Here is a 23,410-nt window from a genome sequence, read left to right as displayed (position 1 = left end):
TAGCGATGCAGGAGAGACTGATAGAGTCTAGTAAGGCCTTAACTGAGGAACTGAAGGCGCAGGCTCTTGCATTGCAACAGGGAGCAGGGGCGGATAGAGACCAAGTTCGCTGGGAAAGGGAAACCCCTGAGCATAACCTCAGGAGCCCTAGTACCAGAGGCCTTTATCTCTCTCAGTCCCTGGACTCTGCCACCCCCATGTCCCCTGGCGCACATGAGCACAGGGCCACAGGGATGGCAGATTACTATCCAGCCAGAAGCATGGGGCTCATAGGCCAGTACCACCCAGGAATGGAGGGGCGGGCATCCGGGTATGGGCACCCAAGCACAGTGCAATTTAATGGGGACGAGAGAGTAGGCACATTAAGGGCATCCTGAAAACCTCTGCCCAGTTAGGTCAGTGGGGGGGTACCCATCAAATCCTGGCAGCAAGGAGGGATCTGAAGACTCCTCTGAGCGGTACAGGACACAAGAGACCAGGTCCCCACATTCTGCCAGCCATTCCCAGGCTCGCAGAATCCGGGAAAACCTGGAAGAACAGACGGGAACCTCTGGGAGCAGTGCCTCTGAGTCAGAAGATGAATGGACCAGGGTTACCCGGACCAAAAGGGCCAATAAGACAAAAAGGGCCTTGCTTAAGGACCCCTTAAAGCAGATTAAGGCAATCAGGAGCGTCATCACGCCGTATCATAAGAATGCCAAGTATACTGTTTGGGAGCACTTAGAGTTGTTTGAGCAAATGATGGAGACTTTCCATTTGAAGGACAGCCAAAGCTGTATTCAATATGTAAAGTGGACCTTCTCCCCGGAATACTCCAGTTTCTTTGCGGGGCTGGAGGACCAAAATCATTTAAGATGGTCCACCTATAAGGCAGCCATCTTGAAACATTTTTCTACTCATAGAAATCCTCAAGAGGCTCGCAAGGCAGCCTACAATTTACAATGTGGGGAGGATCAGGCCCCACAAGAATTTGTGCAGGAGTTAAAGCGTGCTTTTGCGCAGACCACCAGAAGGGTGCGCACAGACAGCAGAGAATTTGTCAATACATTTTTCCACGCCTTGCCCAAATATATAATGACTCAGCTCGTGAGAGATTTTCATGAGAAAAGATCTTTAGACTGGGTCATTGAACAGGCGACCCGGATCTATGAGGTGCAGAAGCCAATAGAAAATAAATATAATGCGCCCAAAAACCCCAAAGCCAACAACACCCCTGCTGCTGCCAAGGTGGCAGAGGTAAAGGTCACCCCCGTTTTAGAGTTGGAGATGGGGGGGCCTAAAAACCTACCTGCACCTAATAATGCTAGGCCCAGAAGGTCCTCGGGCCAGTCACAAACAGGGAGTCAAGGAGGTAGTCCCACAAATGGGGTCCCTCGCTCTCCTGACTATGTAAGTCCCCGTTACAAGGGAAGTCGACCCATCCTGGGTTATGTGTGGACTCCTCCAGCCTAAGGGGGGGGATCCAGCCAAGCACCTAACCCAGGGAACTTCCCTCCTAACTTCCCACCGGAGGGCCGAAATTCTCCAAATCCTAGGCAGAACTTTTTCCCCAGGCATCCACCCAACTTCCAGCCCCAAAATCATCCATCCTTCTTTCCCCAATTCCCTGAGCCCAGACAACCTAATCCGGGAGAGGGGAGGCCAAGGGTGGAGGGGTATCCAAATCTTCCCAACCAGGGGTACTACCAAAGAAGGGATAGCTACCCTTCCCGGGATCAGCCCAGGGGAGAAAACAGGGCCCCGTATCAGCCTGAGCGGGTTTCCCAGTTAGAGCGCCAGGTTCAAAATATGGCGCGGGATCTGGGTCACATACTGAGGGCTCAGCAGAACCCTCAGATCGGCATGCCGGCGCAGAATGCCCCAAACTCTGGACCTGGTGCTCCAGAACAATGACGGGGGCAGCACCCCGATAACACACCAGTTCCCAGGGAGGAGGCACAAAGGGAAGGGGGGTGTAAAGCCTTAGAGGAAGCTTCCTTCTTCATTTGTAAACAGCCCCTGGAAACCCAGGAACCGGAAACAAAATCTCTTGCCCCTGAAAGTCTGCCTCCTAAGGAGCAGAGGGGGGGTAGGAGAAACAAAAGACCCAAACAGACTCAGTTTGAGGAGGAGGTACAGATCCTCCAATTTGAGGGAGAGGGATCCTCAGAGGATCCTGGGAAAAGGATCTTCTCCTTCAGAGAGGGGGGAACTCCTCCCAAAGAAAAATGGGTCCCTAGGGATGCAAATCCAGACTGGGGAGACGTGGAGACTGAGCTACCGCCGCCCACCATCTCATCCCAGAACCAATATCAAGAAAATCCCCTGGTTCAAACCCATCCTGGTGACTGCCTCCAAAAGGGGGGGGGGCGGCCCGGAACCGGAGCCAGGGGAACCCACAATGGTTCTGATCTCCAGTTGCCAACTTTTTCTTTCAGATTCCCAAGGCTCTCCACAGAATTCTGCCCAAATCTCTTCGCTAGCGATGTCCAAAACCAGAAAGTTAGCCCACCAGTTGTCCAAAAATGTGCATTATCTGTGCCCCCTTGAGGAGAAGGAGGGAAGATACTATGCCCCGGTACAAGTACAGGGACAGGGTACAATTTTGGCACTGGTGGACACGGGATCTCAAGCTACCCTTCTGTCCAGAAGGGCCTTTGATGAACTGAATGCAGGAAGGGGAGGGAATTAGCAAATTCCTCTCACCTCACTTCCTGGACAACTCCAGAACTTTGACGGGAAGGAAATTCCCGTCGAGGGGACGGCAGACTTGGACATTAAAATTGGGCGACACAAGTTGAAACACCCGGTCATAGTTGTGACTCCAGAGGGCACCCCTTGTTTACTAGGGAATGACCTCCTGAGGAGGTTGTCACCCCTAATAGATTGCGTAAACAAGGTCCTCTGGACCCAGACTAGCCGACCAATAAAATTAAAACAGAGTGTCAACCATGTTAGTTTAAACGGCACCTGCCACATGGTTGAACAAAAATCTGACCAAGTAGAATTTCACTTCCAGAACAACCAAACTCCAGACGTGACAGTAATAGCAGCAGGACAACAGACTGGTGATGGAGGGTCCTCTCTATTTCTGAAAATCAACCTTCCTTCCAGTCTAAAGTGGTACTCCACGCTGGAAGGAAACACTCTGAGATTCTTTACTAATCCACAATCAGACACTCCCACTCCTATAGTCCAGAAAGATGTGAAATCAGCTCAGAGCCTGGCTGATATTCAGCAAATTGGAGAGCAGTTGTTCATCCCTGTCCAATTAAATGATGGGAAGGACTCTGTTCTCGCTCGAGTGTGTGTGAACAACGGGAAGAGCTTCATCAGCGAAGCCATGTTCCGCCAACTCCCAAAAGATCCAGCCATTCCCACATTCAAACTGATAGACAAATGGGAAATGGACCTGGAAGCACCTAATTCCAAACATCTCCTGCCAAGCAGGTGTATGCTCAAAATCTCCATTGGCAACAAGAGCATAGTCCACAATTGTTGGGTCGTGCGAGACGTCCCTGCCGCCTTTTACTTAGGCAGTGACATTCTCAATCGCTTTGCCATTAGTTTGGACCTAATAAACTTCAAAGCTTGGTCCCGATTAGCGGATAATCCCATGGGCTTTGATGATCCAGAAAAAGCATTTAGGTCAGCTCAATTGCTACCTTATGCAGTTGAAATTCAGATCAAAGAGGAAGTCACCATCCCAGAAAGGACCCGACAATTCTCCCTGGAAGTGAAAGTTAAAAGAGGACAACATTTGAAAAACCCTGATGCTTACATACATCTAAACGCTTCTCTCCAACAGCAAGGGTTGGGGGTAAACCCAACACCATTAGTCAACATAGAACATGACACCATTCCAATAGAGGTGGATAACAGCGACTTAAAGAGTATTACTCTAGCCGCAGGCACCATTATTGGAATGGCGGTTGATGACCGACATTTTTCCATAGATTTAGGTAATGAACTGTTAGGGCCAATCCCCAAGGACTGCTTTGACAGTGACAGTGATGACAATACAACACCAGACAGGATTTTTACCCGGCATGGGGGGAACTTCCTGGTGTACACTTCCTGCCCCTATGGTAAGGAAGATGTGACTTGTGACTTCAGGAGGGATGAGGTGATTTTCCAGGTCCATGAGGGCTGCCTGTCCCACCTGAAGCCTCCGGTCCAAATCAGCACTCTGACCAGGGACTTCTCCACCCAGCTGGAGGAGGCCGCAGAGATAGCCAAACCAGAAGTCTTTCCAGGCTTCAGGCAGATGGTGGAAGAGAGAGTCAACCTAGCTGATGCCTGTGTGACTCTGGAACAAAAGCAAAAGTTGAAACAAGTTTTCTTGGATTTCCAAGATCTCTTTGCGGTAGACTCATATGACTGTGGTCGCACTGACATCCACACAACAACAAAGACCCTGGCATGACTCCTGTGTTTGTGAAGCAATATCGCTTGCCTCTCGCATCAATGGAGTCCCTTACTGAAATAATTAAGAACCTTGAGTCCCGGGGAATAATCCGTCCAGTCCACAGCACCTTCAATAATCCGGTGCTGGGAATATTAAAGCCAAACGGCCAGTGGAGACTCTGCGCCGACCTCAGGGAGCTCAACAAACGGGTCCATACTTCCCGATGGCCTCTGCCCTACATTGACCAAGGGCTGGCCCAGATCCAGGGGTCACAGGTATTCACTGCAATAGACCTGACCAATGGATACTGGACCGTGCCGGTCAGTAGGGAGGACCAATACAAACTGGCTTTTACCTTTGGGGGCCAGCAGTACACATGGACCCGGACTCCCTTCGGATACCTTAACTCCGGTAATGAGTTCAATATTTTCCTACATAAGGCCATGCCCGACCTGGGTGTGAGGGGTAACCTGGCTTATGTAGATGACGTCCTCATCAAAAGCTCAACTGTTGAGGAACACATAGCGGAGATCCGTTATGTTCTGACACAGTTGAGGGCCGCCGGAGCAAAACTTTCCTTTCAAAAAGCACAGTGGTGTAGAACCCGTGTTAATTTCTTGGGGCATGAGATTACTCCTCAGGGTCTCTGTCCCCAGGAAAAGAAAGTGGAAGCACTTCAGAAACTGAAAGACCCCACAACTCTGCGGGAACTAAGGAGCCTCCTTGGACTGACTAATTACAGCAGAAAGTTCATTGAGGGCTACGCAGAGATCACCAGACCCCTGATTCATCTCCTGAAGGGGGGGGTCAAGTGGGAATGGGGTCCAGAACAAGCCGAGGCGGTAAAACAACTCAAAAGAAGCCTCTCACAAGCGCCTTGCCTAGCTTACCCTGTCAGAAACAAGGAATTCTTCCTGGAGACGGGGTTGTCTAATACGTGCTTGACAGCAGTATTATACCAAAAGCATGACAAGGTCAATAAAGTAATCTCCTATGCGAGCAAAACTTTATCCCCTTTGGAGGAAAAATTCAACGATTGTGAGAAGGCACTCCTGGCAACGGTGTGGGCATTGAAGAATTACCGCCCGTTTATCCAGGGGGAACACATCATAGTGGAGACTCCACACCAGCCTCTGCAATATCTCCAAAGTGATAGAATCCGGGCCGGAAATGTGAGTAATTCCCGAATTACTATCTGGATTCTATCAATGCAAGGCTTTCCTGTGGAGGTCAGATATGGCCAAAACAAGAAGAGTCCCCTCGCGCAAGGTCTGGCTGACTTGCATGATTGTGCCAGAGAAAACTGTCTCGAGGACGAAAGTCTTAAAATCAAGGACAACACGGAGGCATACCTTAATTCCCCACACAAAGTCTTTGAAGAGGACAAGTGTGAGGGAATGCCCACTGTCTATGTGGATGGATGCTCTTACCATGTTGACAACGACGGGGAGAAAGAACTGGTGGCTGGCGTAGGGAATGCATGGGTGAAGGAGTTCCCAGAACCCTCCGCTGGATAAAAAATTGGTCCCCGAAGTAGTCAGGTGGCAGAATTGATGGCTGTGCATCAGGCCATCCTCACTGCTGTCCAGCATCAACTCCGCGAACTGGTCATATTCACAGATTCGGATTATGTACGGAACGGGTTCGTGGAGCACCTGGTTAATTGGAAAACCAGAGGCATGGTATGTGCTAACAACAAACCCTTGAAACATGGGAAGTTGATCCAAAACATTGATGATCTGGTCACCTCGAATGAGATGACCATCTATTGGAAAAAGATCAAGGGTCATTCCAAAGTAGAGGGACCAGACAAAACTGGAAACGACTTAGCTGATCAGCTGGCCAAAACCGGGGCCATCCAAGGGGATCTAATTGAGATTGAATCCCTGTTGGGGGAAATCCAGGTCACTGCTATCACTAGGTCCCAGACAAATGCTCACAATGACCTCTCAATTGCACAATGAAGCAAGGAGACCCCTGATGCTGATTTGATTACCGCTCAGAAGGGGGATCCAATTATTGGTAAGTTTTACCAACACCTTGAGGACCCTGAGAACTTTCCCCTGACGGATACCGATTACATTGGGAAAGAGGACCTAAGAGTGTTGATGAAATGTCCAAAAATGTTCCGAATCCAAGACGGTTTGCTGGTAAGGAAATCCAAAGCTGGCCACGATCAGTGGGTGGTTCCTACCTCATTCCGAAGCCTGATGTTAAGTCACGCCCATGATGCGGCCACCGCCGGTCATAGGGGGTTTCACACAACACTGGAAATCTTAAGAGAGGTTGCATACTGGCCACACATGGGGCAGGACCTCGACCAATACTTGAAGGGGTGTCTTGTGTGTGCACAATTTCATCCATCATCCCTCACGCACCGTGCGCCTCTCCAAAAGAGGGGGATGACCCTGCCATGGTCAGATTTACAAATCGACTTTGTAGGCCCCGTGATTCGCTCTGCTAGGGGGAATAAGTACATGTTGACTGTGACATGCTTGTTTACCAAGTGGGTGGAATGTCTCCCAGCCCCAAATTGCAAGGCAGAAACAGCAGCTGCCCTGATGATTAACCACATCTTTTCCCGTTTTGGTCTACCTCAAAGGATTGAGTCAGACAGGGGTAGCCACTTCACCAGTAAAGTAATGACAAAGATGTGGGAGATACTGGGGGTCAAAAGGAAGTTGCATATTGCTTACCGGCCAGCTTCTTCTGGGGCAGTAGAGAGATATAACCAAACCATTGTGAGCATATTAAAGATGTTTGTGGCAGATTCTGGGCCAAGTTGGGATATCCGATTACCTCTGGTCCTAATGGCCATCAGATCTACCCCATCATCTGCAACCAAAATGTCACCATTTGAGTTGATGACTGGGCGCAAGATGGTGCTTCCTCAGCATTTGCTCTACAGGACCCAAGAGCAGACACTGATAAATGCCTCCACTACTCATGAGTATGTGGAGAATTTAAGGAAACACCTCCAACATGCTTTTGCTTACGCTCAGCGGAATCTAGAAAGATCAGCTGATAGCATGAAGACCCACTATGACCTGAAGACTTCCAGGAAGGAATATCAGGTGGGGGACCGGGTCTATCTATACAATTTCCAAAGGAACCAGGCAAAACAGCGGAAATTCTTGCCTACATGGAAGGGACCCTTTGAGATAATCGACAAGATCTCCCCTGTGGCCTACAAGATCCGCATCCCCAAAGGCGGTTTGGCAGAGGGGGAAGACAAGTGGGTCCACATAAACCAGTTGAAATGTTGCCATCCCAGGCACACTCTGCAACAACTGGAGGAATCCTCTGGAATCCTAGCGGGTACTGTCTCAGACTAATTCAGTTCAAACCATAAAACATATAACATCTAGTCTCTAAAATATTGTGATTTGCATGAAACTGTCTCTTAGTTATACTGTTTTTTTTTCAAAATAAGAATGTAATGTTTCGTTATGATGAAATTTATATGCCACCCCACTATATCAATGGTGAGGAAGAAATGTCCATGAATAGGTATTGCCGCTCTTCCTTTGTCGTCCTAGGAGAAAGAAAACCTGGAGACGGGCCAAGGAGGACGATCCGGAGACCGGGAGCAGAGACGCAACGGGCCCGGGGTACCGCCCAATCTTCCCATCAGGACCGGCGAGGAGAACCGATCGATCTGACTGGATGGAGGAAAAGATGCTGAACTGTGCCATCTATTGGAAGAAGATGAGGAAACATCCCAGGTCTTGCGAGTCCCATCAGTGAAACAGAATGGCCATCGCAAGAGGGGGGCTTGTGGGATGTTTTTATCCACGCATCCAAGCCCTACCTCAAAACTGTGCAGTACTGACATGGAAAACATCATGATGGCCAGAGCTTCCCAGAAAATGCACAGGGAAATGCATGAAGAATAGGCTGCCACTCATTTTTGCCGATGTTATGGGCACAGAAGGACACTGCCTAAAACCACCAGTGGACTACCCACACAGTAGTCTGAAACCATTGGGAATGGCAATGCTGATTGCCAAAAGCAAACCCATAACTGTTGGGAATTCATTTTCTTAAATCCCAAAAAGGGGTGCAGTACCAGTACTCACCACTATCAAAAAGCCGGCGTTTTAAAACAACACCAGATTTTACTTTTTTGTGTAAAACTGAATAAATGAACCCAAGGCAAGCCAAAGAACGACTTACTGAGAGGTGGATACAATGTAAAGTTATTTCTGAAGTGACTTGAAGGTTTATAACAAGACTGGCTGAGCTGTGGATTTCAGCAGTTTAAGTAAATTTGGACTGAAAGACACTAAAAATCTAAATGTTTAAAAGAAATGAGTGACCTACTTTTGAGTGTCACATAGGTTGCAATTGTTTAAATGTCATAGTTTTAAAGCTGCATATGTAAAAATGTTTAGTTTTATTTGAATGCAGAAAACTGGGGAACAGAAATGACATGTAGCTAAAAACTGGCTTAAAGAGATTCCAATTTTGCCTGGCAACTACCCCCCATCAGGAGTGAAACTTGAGTCACAGCTGTGTTCCCAGGCCTATCTGCCTTTTGCTGGCCACACTAAGGATATGCCATCTCTCTGATAATTGAATTAAGGGGAGCCCCCACAAAATACAGGAGATCTGAACAAAGCCCTGTCCTGACTCAGGCAAATGTTTTATTGGCGGGAGTCGTAAATGGAGCTTCCTCCTGGAAGGACAGGGGAGGGGCACTGCCTGTGAGAGCAAGCTGGCTTGGCAGAACTGGAAAAACCAGAAATTCAACCTTGTGCTGGGGGGAAACCACACCCCTTTGGGGCCAGAACATAACTCTAAAAAGATGAATAACTCATAGTACGGACTTGTGAACATTATTTAAATGATACCATAATTCTTGTGATTTTTCTGCCCACATTTTAAGACGTGTTAGGACCCGGTGGTATGTTCAGGGGGGTTTTAGCGGAAAAGAGGATATTACTCAAAATGTGTGCATGTGAAAAATCTGACACTTCATCAACTAATGTCCATACTCCTTGCGCACATGTGTGTAAATTTGGGTTAATGTCCGAAATTGCAAAATCAGTTAAAAAGTGCAAATGTTGCCATTTCTGAATGCAAGCTCCCAGGAAGAGCAGATTTGGACAAGGGTATACCTCCTGTGATATGTGAGGGGTGCGTGTAATTTTAAACGAATATGTACCTCTGCAAATATGTATTTGGTTCAAATCTAGATTTGTGTGCAAGTTGACAGGAGGAGTGGACTTTCTGCAGGCTGTAAAATGACATCGCTCTGACTCACAGTTTCTTCCCCAATCATGGGAGAGGGGAGAATTGGGCCAATGGGCAGTTGAGAGAGGGGCTGGCTAGTGATGCTGCACACACACCCATTTTAAAAACAGATAAAAGCAGACAGACAGGACAGATAGGGACCTTCAATTCCATTTGCTGCAACGCGCTCTGCCGGACCATACCACATCCAGAGATCCAGACTTCAAATCCATCAATCTCCAGAATCCAGAGAGGCTAGAGAGAGAGCAGACCCAGACCAGACCGCTGTTAGCAGAACCAGAGAGCTGAACCGGAGTCCAGTCCAAAACCTGACCAGATCCGTGGCGAGGCATATTTTAAAATATATTGTGAGTACCTAGTAGAACTGTGCAGAACCAATCTCTTAGTTAAAATAATATAATTCAATCTATTTTAATCTAACCAGAACTGTCTCCTAGAAGTTGTACCTTGTCATTTTCTAGTTGCTAGCTGTCACTTGTCTTTTTGAACTTTAAAATTTCAAATCTGAAAAACGACCTTCACAAAATTGCTCATATCTCCGCGACCGTTTGTCGTAGAGACTTGCAGTAACTTTCATCTGGAAGCTGAGATCCTAGGCTGTCCTAGGACCCCAAAATGATATTGCTCGTCCTTGTAGATCCTCTGTAATCACGCCCGGCGCACTTGAAAAAATCTGCCGCGATTTGACATTTTGCCGCGATTTGCAAGTTTCTCCACGTGTAAAAATCTGCTGCTGCTTGACTTCCGTTAAAGAAAAAATGTGTTTAACCTGCCAATCATTCCTGAATCATTGCTAGGGTGAGCCTGGACTAATATTAACTTGATACCACTCACCCTGAACCTCCTAGAGGGAATTAAAAGCATTTTAGCATATTTTTCACTTCATTGCCAGCACATATAAAAGCATTTTGGGCCTGTGTTTCCAACTTCTGTAGTGTAAGCTTGCTGGGGTGAACTGAATTACATTTGATTGCATTTCTGAGAATTGTGTGCCTTCCTTCCATTTCCTTGCATTGCATAAAGGGGGGGAGTGGATTGCCAGAGAAAAGTGATTACATTGTTTTGTTGAAATCATATTGAGTATTTTCTGTACTGCCTTTCATTCAACATTGCATCCATATGAACTCTATAAAGCATTCTCTACCACATTATTCTTCTGTCCCTATTTACCAGTGTGCTACCTTATCCATTTCATGTCAACTCCTTAGTGATTATAAAGAAGTGTGCTAGTGCCAGATTCTCCGTTGTTAATCTTTATCATATCGGATTAAGTGTGATATTCAATTATTAATTTATTATAAAGCGTGATATATATATATATATTGTTTAAAATATTAAATAAACCTTTAAACTTGCAAAACAGAACTACTTCTTGGCTCAGTGGGGTCAGGAGGATTCCAAGAGAGGGGTGTTATATAGGGGTAGTCATCCAGAACGCATGAACTGGACATAAAGATATATCAATAAGGGTTTCCATTCAGTATCCCAGACTAGGCATTGACTTAGCTGTAGTGTTGAATTGAATCCTCTTACATCATGGAAATGTAAACACTGCCTGCAGGCGCCATTAGCTATTGGATTCCTATGGAATCTGCCTGCTCATTAGCAGGTGTCAATGCGAGGAAGATTGTATGGAAATCAATTTTTTGTACGCCAGCATAAAAATCATATGCAGTCATACAATGAGGCTCACTCACGAGATATGATATGGCATTTATAACGCGCCTATACACAAGTGTTTCAAGGCGCGACAAGGCAAGGGAGGGGAACAAAAGGAGGACGGACAACGATCCTACTAGGCCAGGTATCATTCAGATCGCGCAAGTGCGTGGGAAGGGGGGAGGGAAAGTGCAGTGCATGGCAAATATGATAACACTAAGCAAGTAGCGGCCAGCAAGTGGCAAGTGCATGGGTAAGTGCAGACAACAGGAGTCAAGGGCTCGGAGGGGGACTGTAGGGATACAGAAACAGTCCCCAAGTGCAGGGTTTGCCAGGTGGGCAGTGCAGGTGTGAGACGCTGGTGGGGGAGGGGCCTGGTCCTGAGATCAGAGGGTGTCCAGGTATCCAGTGCAAATTACAGTTACAGCTAGGTGGTCAGCAGAGGAGAAGTGGAGAAAAATCAGAAGCCAAGTGAAAGGTTTTGAGGTGCTTCCAGAACTGGAGATGGTTCTCCACAAGTTTAAGGGAGGCAGGGAGGCTGTTCCAAAGGGCGGCACCAGCCGAGGAAAGAGATCTACCACCAACTTGTTTCTTTGAGAAGCGACTGACCCTTAGAGAGTTGGAGGCGGATGAGAGATGGAGAAGGTAAGCAAAGCAAAGGACTTATCACCACACATGGGCCATTGGCCATCTCGTTAGTGCACCAAAATGGGACAGCGCATTAAATGGAGGAATAAAAGCATTAGATCTGGCTTTCACACTTCCATTAAACACTCTGTCCCATGCCAAATGAGGCTGATAATGAGGAATTCAATAAAAACAGAAACAGAAAAGTGCTGGACATACAGGAATCTAACCCAGCCATTCACATGCAATTCCAATTCAGAATAAAGTCACTAATTATTTTGCTCAGGTGGATCTTCTATTGAAAAAAACATGCGTTTGATTAATTCAATTTACAAACGTTCCTTTCTATGGTGGGTTATTGTCTTTCTAATTCTGGAAATACATAATCTGGCTTCAACCATCTAAATGAAAAAATAATGCATCTCAGTTTTTGTCATCGAAACTGAATAATTCTTCTGCCTAAATGTTAGCCGAAATTAATTATGTTTCCAATAAGTACAATCAGTTGTATCTAAAACTCAGCCAATAGTTAGCAATCCACAAAACAATATATCAAATCCGCTATGTGACTCCAACATGTTCTCCTATTTATGCAGTTTCTGTGTCTACAATGTGAGTGAAAGGCTGTTTGAAAGTGTAGAACTTAATGTTTGCTGGGATCAATATCTCGTACATCAACGCATTCAAATTTGGTATAATTTAAAGAAAAGTGAGCTTCTAACGCATGCATACCCAGCATGCTTCTCTCTCATCTCAGCAACAGACCATATTATCTCATGATACATTGAAGTTATGCTGACTGATTTTGATCCAAATATTGAAGTATGCTTTATTGAAGCACATAATTGTCCTCCAGCTTTGGATAATAATACATTTTCAGTCGATAGGTCTTAAAATAACCACCCCCTGGCTGTTCATACTGTATTGCTTATATTTTAAATTTCATTAATTATGTATAGAAAATTGGCCTGTAGTCTGTGACATCGCCTCAGAGATGGCAGCATTTTCATCATCAAACATGGCTGGTTATCTTGGTTTAGTCCGCAAAGGGCTGTTTTGGGAACTGTCTAGGGGTTGGTTTCAGATGTCCAGTAACTAAAGTGCAATTTGTGTACATTCTGTACTATTCTTCTGTATACACTGCACCTGTTCTCCTTGAACACCCAATCACTTTTCCCAGTCATTCTTCCTTCTGCACTTGCACATCATGAACACTCACAAGGCATAGTAGGTTTGTCTTCCCCTTCCAACTGTTTCTGATATTTATTTTTGTATTGTAATTGTTCTCATTCCTTGTCTCCTCCGTGTTGCCCTGTGGGCGCTTTGAAACAGTTTCTGCCTCCTGTATAAGAGCCTAACAAGCAAACAATAAATAAATAAATAAAAACATGATGTTGATTTCTTTGAATAATTAGCAAGTTCATTTCTAAGTAGAGATACAAATGTATCATATTTTTTCAATACTTTTTGGCTAGATGTGATATCTCAGTTTTCGCACTGGTAACCTTAACTAACCGCTTCATCATTTGTGTCGGGTATTATAGCTGAAAGTCCAGCACTACATTCACATCGCTCAGTATGGGAAAATATATTATTTTGAATGTTTGTCAAGGTTTTTGATGATTCCAAATAAAACCTACTGAAATTGAATTCACCGTCTTAAAAAACAAAGAAAAAAACCTCCATTAATAAGGTACCTATAATGGGAATACTCAGAATGAATCAAAATGTGGGGTAAAATTACCATATTAATTAGTTAAATCCCCCCATTAGACCAGGCAGAGATTATCAGAAGGCCGAATGGGTCAATTCTCCAGTTGCTTATCTAACAGGTTTTCATAGTTTAGTTAAAGCACCCCTTCAAGGTAAATGCAAATTGTAATTCTATATGTCAAAGGATATACATGTATCTCAAACATAGAAGTAACAAAGGCCAGCATTGGTGTGTACATGTGCCACACAAATTATATATCTGATGGTTGACCATTCACGCGCACCCGGCTCGTGAAATGCATTAGGTTGCCATTCAGACACGAACATACAAAGCTCTCTTGGCATCCTTTTCTCTGCCTCGTCTACTTCTACTAATCCCACTACGGGCATATTCCATAGCGTCTCTTCCACGAATACAGTGTTCATTATTTAGCATGAAAGGGTAGATTACGATCTTTCAAAAGAATCTAAAATAAAACCGGTTGACATAGAAAAAAGTTAGACATAAATAGATGCATTTTGAAGTCCTTTTCATGTACTGATGTTTTATACATTTTGTCTTTCAAACCAGTAATTTTGAAGTGTGCCTGATGCATAATATGATTTTGATTTTCATAGAGAAGCATTAAAACTCAAGATAGTCTGAAATCCTTTCCCTTGGGTGTGGTATGTTAGTGCTGGCTCTTTTAAATATATTAGTATCACACATTGGCATTTCCTTTGAAGGAGTTGCTGCTTCTCTCAACATGGAAAATAAAAACCTACCTGCTGCGCATCTTCCCATCCTTCTTTGTTTTCTTCGTCGAGGAGGTTACTGACAATCTGAAAGAAGTTCTGCAAATCAAAAGAAACAACAAAGGTAATCAGAAGCAATTAAATGGGAATCAATGCATGCAATTTATACTGCAGGGACACTGAAGCAGCAACCTTCTTCATTATCACTTGCAGCTGTAATTTTCAGTTATTATAAAGAACTTAATGTGGACAAGGGGATTGCTGTCAGTTACGCAGGTTCCTAGTGGTTCATGAGCAAAATTAATAGAGACCTCCGAGATTTTCTTTTCAATTTCTAGACACATTATAATGATGGCCTGGAAAAGCCCAGATTTGTGCAGAGGATCAGGAGACAGAACAACTCAGACTCAATGACAGAAATAGTCAAAGTGAAAGGTAAAACCCAGCTACATTACCATCCAAAATAAAACAGGGACAGCATACAAGAAAAAAGGTTGCAGCTCTCAGAGTTCTTATAGAAAACAATATTTTTTTATATCAAAAACATGTCAGAATGACAACATTGCAATGCAAAACCTACCGGTTAAGGGATTGGATAATATTAGTAAGTACATTTATGCTCTCTACGTGTTCAACTTTGAATTGGTTAGTTCTTAATTGATGGCTTCTCCTGAGACCAACTCTAAATTGATGTCACCAAAAATGCATCACCTTTATATTAGTTAATTGGTTGGCACAATATGTAATGGGCGGCTCGTCATCAGGGGTTTTCATTTGTTGACATTACCCTGACCAACCTTGGGCAACTGACAGGTCATCAGGACATGAGCCAAATAGAAGTAAGGGGACAGAGGTCCATGGGCTGCTTGTCTTCAATTCAAGAAAATACCATCCCTCATCTCTCTGCCATGAGACAGGGTGATTGCCTTTGTAGTTATCTATGTGCCAAGCCTTGTGTCTGAGAATATGCATAAGGAGTGTGGCAGGGTTCCTATCTGTGTTCCTTGCTAATGAATGAACAGTGTTCTTAAATTATGGGTCATTTGCGAGAGGCCATGTTTAGAATTAATTCACCAAACAATTATTAGTATTTTAGCTGATATTAATATCACTGTTATGGTCTCCTCTACATCTGGGGACTCACTTGAGCCTATTCTTCATGGGGTCTTCTGACTTAAAATTATCCCGCACCTGGATCAGAATGTATTGTGTTTTTCCAGGCTTTAATTAATTTAGAGTATACATTTGCATCCTGGGAACACTTATTTTGTAGTTTCTCTTTGGTGCTTGGACCCTCCCTAATTCTTTTGTAACCTTGGCTCAAGCTACAAGCTACTGCCTGAGCTCTGCAAGGATCTTAATTTAGTTATTTGAGTGGTTTGAATTCTCATGAAACCTTGAGGCCTTTCATTTACTTAGAAGCATAATACAGCTTTTTAGAAAAGACGGCTGTCCATTAGTGCTGTTTTTCTATGTTAGCTATGTTAGTGAACTGTATACACATGGCATCCACGTTATGTTCAGTTTATATATTGCTTATGTTAATATTATTCATGTCTTTATGGATGCAATGTTAATAGTCTTTAAGTATAAATGCATATTTGACCTTGTGTGTTCTCTTCATGTTGAGTGTATGTATGCTTAGTGTCTAGTGGATGCATATGTATGGTTCTATTATCAGGTTTAGTTGTTTGCCACATCTTCAGCTTACGTTGTGTTGATTCCATGTTGTACCAGCCTGGGATAGGGGCGGTATGGTTTTCTTAAGGAGTAGCGTTTCTCACCTGTACACTATTGGGCCAATGGAGGGACAGTAACTATGGATGATATACTCATCTGTCCCTCAACACATTGATGATGAAAATTCAACAGCCTGATGTTCAATGGTGGCATGTTATCATACGGGGAATCCTCCATGGGAGCCAATCAGGTTGGACTTCATATTAGAACAATCAGCCGATAAACAACTATTAACATATTTAGCCTATTGACACTTGAGAGGACGACTCACAAGCTATTAAAGAGAGTGAGCAGGTTCCACCAGATTCCCAGATTCCTTTACATATTCACACATGAATGAAGGTGAGCCAAAAGACCAACATGCAAACCGCAGATCCTGTGTCTTCCTTGGAGATTCATCCATGATGAAAAACCCTCAGGATCTGTGCATTATGTTGGGAACAATGTAAACACAGGCATGCCTGAATCTACCATTGCAGACTCTGGTAACATATCAGAAATCTTCAGCAGAGGTTTGAGATGCAATCAGAACTATTACAAAAACGGGTGTTTGTAGATTCAGGCTAAACAATACTGGGTCAAATGAACACACAAGCCAGGTTGTGCTGCCTACTTTATGGACAACAACATATTCCAAAGAGAGATTTGCAAAGATGTAAATGCAAAATACAGAGAGTAAAGGATTCACAATTTGGTCAACCTCATAGTTAAAGGAATTCCTATTCACCATTCTCTATGATTTTCAAATGGCAAATCAGCAGTCATTGGTATCTGACAGCATACTCCCCCACCCATCCTGTCATTAACTAAACAAAAGCGAGATGGGTGCTCTTGCAGCAGCAGTCTAGGAGTAGAGGACATAGATCAACATATTAGATATATTTCACTTGAAATGTATGGCAAGCTAGGCAAATACTGGGCCCGTGTGAAAATAATATAGGACTTAGGTCAAGAGGGTTCATGTTGAAGGTGGTAGCTCATTGGGTGCAATGACTTTAAATAACCATTAGCACCCTCAGCGGGGGAGCTAGCCAATCAGGTGGCTAGGAACGCAGGCTTGAAATGCTAGTACAAGTCTGCGTTCCAAGCCGTCTGATGGCCGGCCCGCCCCGCCACATCTTCTCATCACCCTCTGCCCCGTTTTATTTTCTTTCGAACCCCCGCTTACCTTATTTTGGCTGTGGCAGCTGTACCTTCCTCTCAGCTTCCCCCAGCCCCCATGGAAAGAGAACATGGCATGGAATGTGGGGATTAGACGGAGAGAGGAAGAGAGGATGATCTATGTTTTTAGTTTTCTATTTAACTTTTAAAATACCTAAAATAAAATAAAATAAACTGAAAAGTATAAAACCTAAAAATCCTAAAAAAATGGTTAAATAAAAATGACATAAAACTCTGAAACTTAAAAAAAATTACAGAAACCAATATCATTTGTATTATTGAATATTACTCTGCATCCCAATTTTATGGTATTTCTTTTTTTGGCATTACCATCCATTTTCGTGCATATTTGTTTTTTTGGGACATTTTATCTGTATTCATCCAGATTTATTATATATAATATAAAAATTAATTAGCTACCACTCATTTTCTGCATTTCTTTGAATGAAAAGATGTATTTATGAAAGCACACATGCAGATCTACAGGACACAAACGTCACTAAGTTCTTCCACATTTCTATCATGAAAGCACATTGCTACTCCTGTAATTGCTGATGAGTTCCGATATGTGTTTTCAGTAAATTAGAAATGAAAAAAAACTATTTCACACAACTTCTACATGCTACATGACAATCAAAGAGAAGGAATGGTGGGAATACATATTGTTGATTCCAGACTAATTTGATCTAGAGTGAATCATCAGACAGCTCAGATTTAATTGATGTAACCCCAACTTTGTGTGACCAATGTTCCAACCAATTTCGTGTTGTGAGGTATTCTATGCCTCGGAGCTAGTATGATGTATAATCAAGGCACCCTTATTCAGTTTAAGTTCAATTTAACATTGAGTATGGATCATGGTACATTTCAATGTCAAGGAACATACCACAGATACCACAGATATGGAGATATGTAGTATACCCCATTCCATGGCAAGAGATATTAATATAAAGTAACTTCTGTTCCACACATGTAGTAGAATTCTTTATTATGACTATACTGCATTAGAAATGTTATGTTGTATGTAACCTGAAGTGGTTCATCAATCTTTGTCTCAGAGTTACTACAATGTTTATGTAAGGCATCCCGATGAACTATAAGTACATCTTTTACAATAATTAGCATAGGCCCCATACACTGAAATCCCAAAGAAAGAAACCACAGACAAATCTATGGAGATACCGTGCATAGTGGACTCCATTCACATATGCCAGAATGTTTCTGAAATGAAAATATAATTCTATTAAAACATATTTGCATATCTTAATATTACTATATTCTAGGAGAACAATACATCAGAACATATACATCTTTTAAAAAACCTAAATTGCTAACACTCTATTTTTAGTAAGTACTAACAAATCCCATGTGGTAAGGCATTTTATGTCCCAGAACCTGTTAAGGTTTATTAGGACATAAGTTAGTTTCACATGCAGTCTTTACAGCATTTGAGAGGGGTGAGGTGTGTTTTGCATGTCTGTCCCTTACAGTTGTCAAATGTTCTTGTTTCTGATTGTCTGATTTTCTTAGACACTTGTATCAACACCCACCTTTTTTTGTTATGCCACATGATGATGGGCAGAAGGGCGTATTGGTAACACAGAGGGCATTCCATACTCTCTCTATTTTCAAGTTCACCCCTGCTATTCAGCCTTCCGTGTTTGATCACCTGATTAATCAGTTTCTCGCCACACCGGTGAGAAATATGTGCTGTACAATACTGGAGAATCAGGCTTCCATTTTGGATTTTCCACATCGAGATGATCAAGCAAGCAATGGTGATAATGTGGAGAAGACCGAGCAAAATGCACAACATACACCTGTTTCTTTTACTTTTTGCAGGTATAAATTCACACATGGTAGTAAAGGTTCACTCGTCATTGCATCGTTATGTATTATGATATTTGGCCTTTTGAGATATCGTTCTACTACTACGCTGCAGTACATTGTTGATAGGAGAATCATAGCATTCCCTTTCTGTGGAACATAGGACACACATATTTTAAGACCCTCAAATCCAAACAAAGAGGATAAAGGTTTGCAGCTTGGATAATGCATTATTTCTGGGCATATATCAGCTTTGTTCTGTCTGACTGTACCCACATGATCATTTGAAAGTAGATCTTCAGACAGGTCCACACTGGTAAAAAAGTTGTCCACCATCAATGTCTCTGTCATTTCACATTGCTTCACTGGACACTGCAACACACTCATGCTTACAGTTGCCTGTCTTGGTACAGCAGCCTGCTTCATCAAGTAAACATCACCAAGCAGTTGATAAAAGTGGTGGCATCACAAAACCACTCAATCTTGAAGCCACATGTGTTTTCCTTAATAGATATATATTAGCATAAATAATGTTGGGATGGAAATGAGTATATCCCACCCCCCCTAAGTGCTTTCAGGTGAGGCGAATCCCCTAAGAGATAGTGTAGTGTATAAGGGTGGAGAAAACTGCACCCTGAAACTCGGTGCGAAAGCAATAGTGTGCAAACAGTAAATGCATGGCAGTAGGAGACACATACAAAGAAATGCCATTGTGTAGTTATGACAAAAGCACAGGCTTGTGTGACTACAATGCGCCATTTGCACTCGATGTACAGATTTCACTAGGCCCAACATTTTCTCGGCAGAGGGAATGAGTACCATCAGTTCCCATGGAAGTCCCCTTCCCCCAAGTCCATTTACTGTTGCAATCATTTAGTATTGTTCAGAGGAATGTGTCTGTGAGAGCGTGATACAGCACCATTCACCACTGAGCTGCCAGCAGGACTCTAACCTCGACCCAGCCAGTCCAGACTCAGCTCCACACCACTGACGAGACCCCCACACCTCTGCATTCCATGATAAACAAGCGACCCTCCTGGCCCAACACAAATAAAGTGTCCATAAAAGATCTAAGCATGCAGAACTGTTTTTCTCCCAGTATAAAACACATCTTTTGTAATACGAGGAACAGGGAGGGATACATTAAAGATCAAACCCAGGGTGGAGACCTTGAGTGCGGGAGGTGCAGTATCAATGATCCCTGAATGTGTGGATCAGCATGACTGTATTTTAACCTCCCTTAACCCTGGCACCAACTCCCCATGCTGCCCAGGGGCATGCCACAGTGATATAGTAAGTAGGATTAGCATGTTTAGTTTAGAAAACAACATTTTACTTTATGATTATTTCGACCTTCACCGTGAAGATGAGCCCCGCTGACCCACATGGATCCTGATGGACGGGAAAGAAACAACCAATTGTTGCCTGGCATCCCTTATTGGAGCAGGCCCGTGTGTAGGGCCCCAACAATCATTGGCACCAGTTTGTACTGTATGTGATGACGTTATTCGACTTTTTTAAGATTCTTCTTGTATTAGGAGAACCAAAGTAGCAGAGTCCTTTGCTGATATTTTGTATTCTGTAGAATAAAAGGTTTTTTATCCTTGCAAGCTATCTCTTGGGCTATTTCCCTAGAGGGTTGTATTGACTCTGTAGTGTGTGTTAAAGGGGACTTCCCTTCATTTGGTGACCCCGACATGATTCCATCATCCCCGTTCCTGTGGAGGTATCCAGGCTGCCTTTCCAGAAGGGCTGCGGGTGTCGTCTTTGCAGAATTCTCGCCTGCTCGTTGGAGTGGGGTGCGGCCCCAAGGAGAGGCCCAACCTGTTGTGGATCCCCCTGTACTGAGGCTTACAGAAGAACATGTAAGTATAGCCTGCCAGGGATAACAAAGCAGGGTAGGGTGTACCAAGCAGTTTGAATAGAGTGAACACACAGTGCATGAAATTGAAAGTGTGCATGTTTAAGGATTGTGTTGATTATTTTCTGCCCAGTCTTTCTTTATTTTTTAAGGATAAGGAAAAGGGAATACGGGAGCCCTCCCTTCCCCCGGAGTAAGGGTGGAGGGTGGCACCACCAGTCTCGACTGTTGCGGAAGAAAAAAATAAGTAGAAATAATGGACCTCCATAGAATTAGAGAGGCAAGCGAAGTAGTAGTTGTTATGTTAGCTTGTTTTGTCGATGTATTTTAACGTGTACGGAGGAGGCCCAGGAGGGGTGTGTGTGACGTGTGTGAGCACATCAGAAAAGCATCAGAAAAGCATGTAGGGAGTGGATGAAGAAGCTCTAATGGGGAATGGGGAGGTGGAAAAGCAAACTGATGATTCTTTTGTGTATTAACTGACAGCATTGACATGTACTAAAGACAAGACAAAGTTGTGCATGTTTTAACTGGTATAGACAAACTCCGTTCTCACTGTGGTGCAGTAGTATAGGCCCAGCCCCAACGAAAGACACCCGCCAAAAACAACCATGGTGACAGACACACCCCTAGACCATATATGTAAGGCCTTGCCCCTGTATGGTGAGAAAATTAAAAAGTACCACAACCAATGGGTGACTGAGACTAAAGGGGAGGGAAAGCCTCAAACATGTGTCTTTTGACAGGTGCACTCTGGAACATATGTCAATGGATGTGACCGCAAAGTATAAGGGGAGACCATTGCAGAGTAGAAGGGAAGTATTTGACCTTGCAAGAATGTTCGAAGAAACAGAGGACCCAAAAGTGGATAGGACGACACCTGACAGTAATAAAAAGATGACCACAGAGGAGATTGGGAAAAGTTGGGGGGGGAACGAAAAAGGGGATATATCCATTAGCTACGCGGCCAGCAGAAGGGTATACAAACACAACATTTGTGTCAGCGGGCACTATGGGGGCCACACCAGGTACAGCCCCACCCCCAATTTACGTCTCACCCCCAGAGGATTCGGCCCACACTGGGGTGAGTGCAAAAGACGTAGAGGTAGCACTAGCCTCAAAGCTCACTGAACTAGCAAGATAACAGGCTGCATGTGAGGCAACAAGGGTGTCAGAGACCACCATGCTACCCGCAGGGACACCTAAATAGCCACCCGGGGATGAATGGAAGTCAGGCGACTTTCTGTTCAGAATAGACAATGCGCCCAAAAGATGTGTCCACGTAGAGCGGGATGGGGAAACAGACATAACAGCAAATGTCAAGTTCCTGATTGGGCCTGTTTTGGCTTGGAAGGGCCTAGAAATAGAACACCTGCTCATGCCAGAACTCTTATGTGCTCACCAATTGCTTGTATCCAGCTTACATACCCATGAAGCTGGATACATTTGATCCATTGACTTTTCATTTGCTGTAGAGATGCTGTCTCCTCGAAGTACTAAGTGACATGTCTGATTGTGGCATATTAAATGTCTAGCCCAACTCAGAACATACACATGATCCTTGACAGCAGACCTTGTCTACCCTTTCCCTTCCACTCATACACCTACCCCCTCCCTCTTTAGCAACACCTTTCCATCACTGTCTAAACTTGCCTATATATGTTATCGTTCCTCATGTACATTCAATTTACTTCATTCCTTCCTGCACTAATGCTTTTCTTCTTCTCTCAAAGCCCAACCTGGTCTAACGTGTATGCCCCCCAACGTCTTGCACCCATACCCCTCATATCTGATGCTCCTTTGCTCCCAGGATCTCCTACATAACTAATCCCCCTCACCTCATGCAACACGAGCTACTCTACCCCACCTCCTACCACTGTTCCAGTTGACCTTCATGAATGCACAGTTCCAACAGGTCTTCCTATATCTCTGACCACTTCACCTTTTATCACCCTCTGCTTTCAATTCTTGATATCACAACTGGTTCTCTCCTCGTGTCTCTGCTACATCTATCCACATAGTCTCTGCTATCCACTCCCACTCTTCAGGACTTGTTGGAAAGGGTGGTTGAGTGGGGTTCCTTTTAATAAAATAAAGGCCTCATGGTGACCCCTGCCTTCCTCTGACATCCCTTCTTTCTGTTTTGCATATGCCTACTCCACTCACTGTTCTGGTTCTTTTTATTGACCCCCTGTGCCTCTGAACTCCTTCTTCCTGACCTGAAGCGATGATTTTCATCGTGGGGGAGTTTAACCTTCTAAGGCCCACTGTAGCCATCCTCCTTAAACTTACCTCCTTTCTTTCAGATCACACCCTCTACACTTTCCATGACCAGCCTAGCCACTCTGGTGAAAACTCGTTTGATCTCATCTTTCTCCTTAAATCACTTTCTTCCTCTAATCTCTTCTTTGACCCCTCACCCTAAGTCACTGTATTGTTCACTT

The 23,410-nt window shown here is 44.0% G+C and overlaps 1 protein-coding gene across 7 annotated transcripts in view; it reads right to left on the bottom strand.

Moving 5' to 3' along the window:
* The window catches only part of ADGRB3 (adhesion G protein-coupled receptor B3), a 1,879,974-nt gene that overhangs the window by 946,600 nt on the left and 909,964 nt on the right, over positions 1–23,410 (bottom strand). For all 7 annotated transcript variants that reach the window (XM_069606193.1, XM_069606199.1, XM_069606200.1 and 4 more), the window contains one exon: positions 14,408–14,476. In XM_069606193.1, coding sequence (XP_069462294.1) covers positions 14,408–14,476 — 69 coding nt within the window. The remainder of the gene's footprint in view (positions 1–14,407; positions 14,477–23,410) is intronic.

This window comes from Ambystoma mexicanum, chromosome 4p, assembly GCF_040938575.1.
Source record: "Ambystoma mexicanum isolate Mex_15411 chromosome 4p, UKY_AmexF1_1, whole genome shotgun sequence".
Lineage (NCBI taxonomy): Eukaryota > Metazoa > Chordata > Amphibia > Caudata > Ambystomatidae > Ambystoma > Ambystoma mexicanum.
This window is presented reverse-complemented; position numbering and strand designations above follow the sequence as displayed.